We start from the raw sequence: 9,031 nt of genomic DNA, 5'->3' as shown, positions 1-9,031 counted from the left end.
TGCACATTTTTGGACTATGGGAGGAAACCGGAGCACCCAGAGGAAACCCACACAGACACGGGGAGAATGTGCAAACTCCACGCAGACAGTTGCCTGAGGCAGGAATTGAACCCGGGTCTCTGGTGCTGTGAGGCATCAGTGCTAACCACTGTGCCATCGTGCACATTTTCTATGTAGGATTTCATGGGTAGTGGGAGTGCGACAATGCAGGTTTAAATCACTGTTTGGTCTTAGCTCTTGTCCAGAAACTCATAATAATCACTGATGAAAACTCATAATGCTGCAGCCTATTTCTCTTAGCTCTCCCTATGTCCAGTGGACTGGTATATTATCGCTGGAGACTTGACAGCAGTGCAAGAGTAAATATGGCACCCTACATGTATATTTGGTTCCTAGCTCTTTAGGAATAACAACATCATTTTAAAAATAGATCTTCTGCTTCCCATTTTAATGAAGATTATTGGAAGTGTGAAGAGACATGTAATATTGATGTTAAGCAGCCATGCATATCTCACCCCAAGCAGACAAATTTGTTGTCTTAGAAATTCCTGAAACATGGATTATGCACCAAATCGAGGTTGTTTGAGCTCCATCACAAGTTGGGGATATATCAACATTTTGGCCTGGGTCAGTGAGATATTTCCCGATCAGGATGATGAGTGGCCTGGAGGTGAACTTGTATTCCCATGAATCTGCTGCCCTTGTCTTTCCCGATGGAAGTGGTCCTGAAATTGGAAGGTGCTGTTTAAGGAGCTTTGGCAAATTGTCATTGTCATACTCAGCAGATCTAGGAGAGAATACCACCTCAGGGGAGTCATCTCCCCATCTGTCCCTGCCAGCAGTTTCTGATCATGCTTACCTCAGCTGCGTCTCTCGAACTCAACTCCCCAGCTGCTAGTGTTTGGGCAGGTGCTTGGGAAGATTGTATCAATACCTGAGATCAGGGGGTGCAGAATGCCTTGGTAATGATTGGAGAGCTAGCACGTTCGAGTGCCCACATGGGCTTGATCTCACAGAAACCAACAGTCAGCAAGATCCCAGAGGTCTGGTGATTAGTGAGACTGCATCTGATGTACTTTGTACAGTTCTTTTCTCCATATATATGGGAGGATATTAAGACATTGGAAGCAGTTCAGAAAAGGCTTACTAAAGGTTTACCTTATGAGGAAAGGCTAGACTGGCCAGGCCAGGAGTTTAGAAGTGTCAGAAGTGGCTTTATTGGAACATATAAGATCTTGATGGGACTTTACTGGGTTAGTGATAGTTGAAGGGGATTTCCCTTGTTTCAGTTTCAAACCAACCAAGCCTTATTCTGTGAAACTCTGTGTATTTTATCCAGGGACAAATTGCATGCCAGGCCTGATGCATGGAAAGTCAACTGGTAGTGGGCAAGCCAGAAACCTGACCAGCAGAGATAAACGCTAGGGATAGCCTTAATTAACTAAGTATGGGAGTACCCCTCCATCTTCCTCCTGTATACTTCCCTTTTTATGGTAAAATCAATATTGCACCAGCTTCTGCTGTTTAATCAGAGCTTGTGAATCAATGAGCAAGGACCTCCATCTGATTGGCTGGTAGCATGCCATCCCAGCAGCGCCAGAATTGAGTAGTGGCCACTGCTGGGACTACAGGCAGCCCACGAAGCTGAAGACACAACTTCAGATAGAGTTAGCATGAGGCTTTATTGTCACACGTACTTAAGTACAGGTTTACATGAGCACAGTGAAAAGTGTACAAAGTCGCCATATCCAGCACCATCTTAGGTACAAAGGCGCCTAGGTACAAAATCTTAGGTATAAATTAGAAAAGTTGTTAAATAGTTAAAAGTTCAGCGGTCCTTCTAAAGCAGGGAAAGAGATAGAAAAAAATAAAAGTAGATGTAGCTGATGAGTCCACACTAGGCATCATCTCGAGGCTGGGAGTTTGAACTGGGGTTCACCTCGAGGCTGGAAGTCTGTGCTGGGGTTCACCTCGAGGCCGGAAGGCTGGTTGACTAGAACCTGTGAGCATCTGGGGGTCACTGCTGGAGAAATGGGAGGTAGGTGAGTTAAAGGCATGATGGGTCACAATCCTGGGGAAAGGTACTTCCAAACTTCACAGTAGATCCCACACTTCCTGCCTGCCAGCGGCCAATGTTGTCAGACTGTCTGCCATAATTAATACACGTTATAGTTTCTTTTACTTCCACTGATTGCTCCAACACCTCAGTGAGACTTGCACAGGTCATTTATTCTTTATCTGAAAAGTTGTTTGTTTGGATACATTAACTGTTAGGTTTGTTCGCATCTGTTCAGGTTCACTTGGGGAAAAAAAAAATCTTTGCTTTCAAGTCCATTCAGAACCATTCAGGTATGCTTTCAAAAGACATCCTGTTTTTAGGTCCTTCTGGTTTCTGGACATGCGAACAAAGGATACCCAAACTGTTTTTTTGAACCATTTACGTCATTCCGAGCATTCCTTGTAAGCTGTGCGGCTGCTCCAATGTTCCTTGCACAGCGATCAGCATCAGCACGGTGATTGCAGCATTGACTTCTGCATTTGGAAGTTACTGCTATGTACTGCCTGCATAGCCTTGATAAGACATGTTATACTGATATGAAGACCTGATGTAATCAATAAGCGACTTAATAGAGGGTGGACAATGTGCCAACATAATATGGGAGACAGGTCAGGTAAGGCCTCCTGATTTGATTTACAAGCCCCACCCACCCAGCTTCTAATGGACCATTGGGGGAGGGTGCATATTGTCAGAAAGATCGAGTTTGGTCGAAAACAGAATTTTATTCTTTCTATGTAGTATTTTAGCCTGCCTCAGGGTGCTTTGTAGTCATTGGTATTCTTTTTGAAGTCCAGTTAGAAGTCACACGGGTTATTATCCAACAGATTTATTTGAAATCACAAGCTTTGGAGTGCAGCCCCTTCATCGTGTGCAGTGAGAGAGGAGAGCACACAGACACAGAGTTTATAGGCAGAGAGATCAAAGGATCACACAACTGGTGTGAGTGGAGTGTCAGATAATAAACCTCTGCAGGTGACCAAGTGTTAGACGGTGAGTGAAGTCCAGTCATTTTTTTTTTGTGTGGAAATGTAGCAGCCAAAATTCTCCAAGCACAGTTCAATAAATAACAGTACTTGTGAGCCGAATTTCACATGTTTTGGCAAAGTGCAAGTTGTGGTGAGTTTCTCTTAGAGAGATTCTCGCCTTTGAGGCCCCAGTGAAATTTCTTCCCAGCCGTGCTTCAATGCCGTATCTTATCCAATATATGCTATCTATCCCACCCTAAGGAATCCTCTCATCCGATTCTGTTTCCGTCTAAACTCTGGCTGCTTCTGGAACAACTCAACCAAAAGGCATCACACCCACACCATCTTCAACAGATGGTTGTGCACTTCCCTGACATTCCTGATGGGAGAATAGGGCTAAAATTAGGCATGTTCTTTTTTTTTTCCTGCATTTTTCCCTTTGTCCTTTTGTTCCTGCCTCTTGTCTTTCTGTCTCTTCCTCCATTAGTTTTGTTGGAACTGACAATTTGGAAGCACAAACCAGGTAGCAGAAGTCAATATACAAATATTTTGCTTCATATCCAATAGATACCATTAGGAAAGTGAGAATCTGTCTTTGACTTGGCTTCACACTGATCTGTAACTAATAAATTATCACCTGTGTTATTTTTGTGAATTATAGACATAAGCTGCACAGAAATGAGCACACAGAATTAAAATAGATTTTTTTTACCCCATTGCCTAACTCATTACCAGAAGCTGCAATAAGCATCAAATTGATTCATTAATGGTGTGTATTGTATATATGCCTATAAAAAGTATTAAGATACTCAGATTGCAGTTTAAGATATTTTCTTTTAAGCCTGTACCACCTGCAAATAGATATTCTGTAGCAAATTAAGACAATTTGAAGTCTTGTTAACCTGCAACTTGAAAAGAAAAGCAGGCAGCGAAGATGTTATGTGGTTTTCTTCAATAACAAATGAAGTCTGGAGTTTGCTTTTCTCTTGCGTTTATACAACAAATATGAAAATACATGAGGAAAAGGGTTTGTATTTCAAAATATATTGTTGTATATATGCATACCAAAAGAAATGACCTCCAAGAACTCTCTTCAAACATTTTTCACACTGAGGGGGAATCACAGAGCTGTTTGTGTGGGGTTGATTTGGAAGGACTGGGAGTGACAAACACATGTCAACACTGGCCATGTTTTGAAAGGGTGTTGGTTAGACCACTTTTAGAATACTGCATTCAATTCTGGTCTCCCTGCTATAGGAAAGATGTTGTTAAACTTGAAAGGATGCAGCAAAGACTTACAAGGATGTTGACGGGGTTGGGGGACTGGAGAGGATGGATAGGCTGGGGCTATTTTCCTTGGAGCATTGGAGACCGAAATGTGACCTTATAGAGGTTTATAAAGTCGTGAGGGACACGGATAGGGTGAATGGCCAAGATCTATTTCCTAGGATAGGGGAGTCCAAAATTAGAGAGCATAGGTTTAAGGTGAGAGGGAAAAAGATTTAAAAGGGAGCTAAGGGACAACTTTTTCACACAGCTGGTGGTGCAAGTATAGAATGAGCTACCAGAGGATGTGGCGGAGGCTGGAATAGTCACAACATTTAAAAGGCACCTGAATGGGTACATGAATAGGAAGGGTTTAGAGGGATATGGGGCAAATACTGGCAAATGTGACGAGATTAATTTAGTATATCTGGTCAGCATGGAGGAGTTACACCAAAGGGTCTGTTTCTGTGCTGTACAGCACTATGACTGCTTCCAGCATTCATTGCTATTGGGACTGGAAGATCTGGACCTCTGTTTGTAAAAGTCAGATTTAAATTAATGGATTTTCTTTCATGTTAGTCTCCTCTATTAATTAATCTTAGCTTTAAGTTCCTAGAGCTTATTAATTAAACACTGAATTCAATTATGTAATAAATTGTACACTTGACTTCATTATAAAATGGTCACTAAACTATAAGTCTGCTGACATCACATTTTCAGGTTTAAGAATTTATTGTTCAGATTTTCCCCTGTTTTACAGAGTGGTTTTTGGTTTCGAATCCCCATACATTTAAAGGTTTCTGGTATCTCTCGTGACAACGGGTCTTCCTCAGAAGTAATTATTATCCATGTTGTATGTTTTTAAATGGGCTGATTTTTTTTTTGTCACCTCTGAATGCGGGAAGTGAGTGTCAAGTGAATAGTCAGTTTTACTGAAGCAGGAAACTAGACTCAGTTAGTGTTCCACAACTGGGAGAAAGTGAGGACTGCAGATCAGAATCAAAAAGTGTGGTGCTGGAAACTGCAGGAGATAAAGGGCTTCCCGATGAAGGGCTTATGCCTGAAACATTGACTCTCCTGCTCCTCAGATGCTGCCTGACCTGCTGAGCTTTTCCAGCACCACACCTTTTGACAGTGCTCCACAACTGTTCATTTGAAACTTGTCGTCAAGGAAACGCTCTGGTCTGCTCTCTCGCCTTCCTAACCAACTCATCTGGCTGAGAAGGAAAAGACACTTGTTATTTGAAAGAGCCATCACTAAATTAAACACATTACAAGCACGACAGCAACAACAAAAACAGGAAACCAGGGAGGGGACTAAACCAAAATGGAATTGGTGGGGAGATGATCCAGTCCCCACAGCAGCCACCTCTCGAAATGCCTCGCTGTTGGACACTGCATACTCAGCCCGGTAGAGGAGCAGGCGGTCGGCCGCGGTCCACTGCCTGAATGTTTTAGAGAAAGAAAAAGCCCTTTTTAATAAGCCTCCAGCAAATGTCTCACTAAGTAACAAACTCAAGCACTGCCCACCTAGGCCAAAGCAACAATAATCAAGGGGAAGGGTAGGGAAGAAGGGATGGGATTAAATTAAAATGGAGATACTACAATCCCTAGAGCGTGGAAGCAGACCATTCAGCTCACTGACTGTCCAAAGAACATCTCTGCATTTCCCAAAGCTCACCCACTCTGCCAGCACACCCCTGGACACAATTTAGCATGGGCCAGTCCACCTCACCTGCTCATCTTTGGACTGCAGGAAACCGATGCACCTGGAAGAAACCCACACAGAACATGGGGAGAATGTGCAAGCTCCACACAGACAGTCACCTGAGGGTGGAATCGAACCAAAGTCCCTTGTGCTGTAAGCCAACATGCGACCCCTAAATGGAGGTGGAAATGATGCACTCATGGGGCCTACCTCCCTCAAAAGGATTTGAGGGCAATGGTGAACAATGCAAGCTCCCTGTCCAAAAGCCCCAGGCATGAATGTATCCACAGAAAAGAGCCAGGCACTAGGGAGCTCTGACAACCCCAGGAGCAGGGTTCCCTCTTAATTCAACTGCACTGTCTTTTATTTGCTTTGCATTGTAGCCAGGTGCTCCTTTGAGGCTAGAAAGTCTTTGATTGGCTCCCCAGCTTTGAGAGACCACCCACTACACCTGATTGGACAGGAGGTATGCCTCCACATCAATGAAAGGTTCAGCCACATGAAAATCTTCGAACAGCTTATCCCTGGAAATTCTTGACCCCAAAACAAAACACATTCCTGTTTTCAGCCTCCAGGATTAAAATGCAGCCCTTTGTTTCATGAAGTTACCTTTTATATCTTTGGAATCACATTGGATGTTTGTACTCCTTATGTGCTTCATATGCATCTTCAGAGAATGGTGAAGGGATGATAATGTATTATATTTGCAGAAAGTGAATAACAAGCGACAGTGTGGATAGAGTGTTGCAATAAATTTGGGTTTTTTTTAAACCTGCAATGAAATTAAGACGAATATATTTCCTGAGGTAGTCCACCATTTTGTTTTCCATAACAATGTCTGTTTTCTCTTTCCAGTTGCCATGGCACCCAGTGAGCAAAATCCGGTGATAGTGATCGCCGTGGTTTCGGTGGCCGGCCTGATTGTTCTGGTCTCCATGGTCTTTGGATTTATCATCTGGAGAAGGTAAACTCCACTCCCTCCCCTCGAGATCCATTTCTTGCTGGGCATTAGGAAGGTCTGATCTTGAAAGAGTTGCAAACTTCTCTTTCAGTTTCTTAGCTCCTCTGAGTTTAAAAAAGCTGTGGAAAATGCTAGAAGCGCACAGCGTCTTCTCTGAGCTCCCAACTGAAGTGTTAAGTGATTTTTGTCTTCTTACTGAGGCTCTGCCGCATGTCTTCACTGGGAGCACTAACAGTCTGACTGTAAGAAACTGCTGGAGTCATTCTGTGCTAGAAATGCAGCCCTAAGGAAGACATCAATATAAACTTATTTTGCAATGTTTAAGGCAATTCACCAGATTGAAGCACCATACTTGGTTGACAGATAAAAGTCACATACCCTGCAGCGAATTATTTGAAGCATATCTTTTTTTAAAAGATTTAGATTACCTACAGTATGGAAACAGGCTGTTCAACCCAACAGGTCCACACCAACCCTCCAAAGAGTAACCCACCCAGACCCATTTCCCTACCATAAACATACCCCTGACTAATGCACCTAACACTATGGGACAATTTAGAATGGCCAATTCACCGGACCTGCACATCTTTGGATTGTGGGAGGAAACTGGAGCACCCGGAGGAAACCCACACAAACACGGGGAGAATGTGCAAACTCCACACAGACAGTCACCCAAGGCAGGAATCGAACTCGGGTCCCTGGCGCTGTGAGGCAGCAGTGCTAACCACTGAGCCATCATCCCGCCCATGGTGTTAGACTTCAATGTGTTGTTTTACAAATCTTCCATAATTTTTTCCTGTTATAAATGAGGAAGATTGACACTAAAGTATTCCATTGTTGTGGTTCTGTTCGCCGAGCTAGGAATTTCTGGTGCAGATGTTTCATCCCCTGTCTAGGTGACATCCTCAGCGCTTGGGAGCCTCCTGTGAAGCGCTTCTGTGATGTTTCCTCCGGCATTTATAGTGATTTGTATCTGCCGCTTCCGGTTGTCAGTTCCAGCTGTCCGCTGCAATGGTCGGTATATTGGGTTCAGGTCAATGAGCTTATTGATTGAATCAGTGGATGAATGCCATACCTCTAGGAATTCCCTGGCTGTTCTCTGTTTGGCTTGTCCTATAATAGTAGTGTTGTCCCAGTCGAACACATGTTGCTTGTCATCTGAGTGTGTGGCTACTAAGGATAGCTGGTCGTGTCGTTTCGTGGCTAGTTGGTGTTCATGGATGCGGATCATTAGCTGTCTTCCTGTTTGTCCTATGTCATGTTTTGTGCAGTCCTTGCATGGGATTTTGTACACTACATTAGTTTTGCTTATGCTGGGTATCGGGTCCTTCGTCCTGGTGAGTTGTTGTCTGAGAGTGGCTGTTGGTTTGTGTGCTGTTATGAGTCCTAGTGGTCGCAGTAGTCTGGCTGTCAGTTCAGAAATGCTCTTGATGTATGGTAGTGTGGCTAGTCCTTTGGTGTGCGGCATGTCCTCGTTCCGTTGTCTTTCCCTTAGGCATCTATTGATGAAATTGCGCGGGTATCCGTTTTTGGCGAATACATTGTATAGGTGTTCTTCTTCCTCTTTTTGCAGTTCTGGTGTACTGCAGTGTGTTGTGGCCCTTTTGAACAGTGTCTTGATGCAACTTCTTTTGTGTGTGTTGGGGTGGTTGCTTTTGTAGTTCACGACTTGGTCTGTGTGTGTGACTTTCCTGTATACCTTGTGGTGAATTCTCCGCTCGGTGTTCTCTGTACCATCACGTCTAGGAATGGGTTGTCCTTTTCTTCCCCTCTAGTGAATCGGATTCCTGTGAGTGTGGCGTTGATGATCTGGTGTGTGTTTTCTATTTTCTGAGTTTTTAATGATTGCAAAGGTATCATCCACATATCTGACCCAGAGTTTGGGTTGAATTTGCGGTGAGACTGTTTGTTCTAATCTTTGCATTACTGCTTCTGCTATGAGTCCAGAGATGGGTGAGCCCATGGATGTGCCGTTGATTTGTTCATATATTTGGTTGTTGAATGTGAAGTGTGTTGTGAGGCACAGGTCCAGTAGTTTGAGTATGCCGTCTTTGTTGATAGGTTTAACGTCC

At 43.6% G+C, this 9,031-nt stretch overlaps 1 protein-coding gene across 4 annotated transcripts in view; it reads left to right on the top strand.

Moving 5' to 3' along the window:
- LOC122563736 (ephrin type-A receptor 7-like) overlaps nucleotides 1-9,031 on the top strand; it is a 593,437-nt gene that overhangs the window by 499,284 nt on the left and 85,122 nt on the right. For 3 of the 4 annotated variants that reach the window (XM_043717892.1, XM_043717890.1, XM_043717893.1), the window contains one exon: nucleotides 6,854-6,962. In XM_043717892.1, coding sequence (XP_043573827.1) covers nucleotides 6,854-6,962 — 109 coding nt within the window. Of the gene's footprint in view, nucleotides 1-6,853; nucleotides 6,963-9,031 lie in introns of those variants that run through there. The other variant, XM_043717894.1, reaches the window with a different exon arrangement.

This window comes from Chiloscyllium plagiosum, chromosome 27, assembly GCF_004010195.1.
Source record: "Chiloscyllium plagiosum isolate BGI_BamShark_2017 chromosome 27, ASM401019v2, whole genome shotgun sequence".
Classification (NCBI taxonomy): Eukaryota; Metazoa; Chordata; class Chondrichthyes; order Orectolobiformes; family Hemiscylliidae; genus Chiloscyllium; species Chiloscyllium plagiosum.
This window is presented reverse-complemented; position numbering and strand designations above follow the sequence as displayed.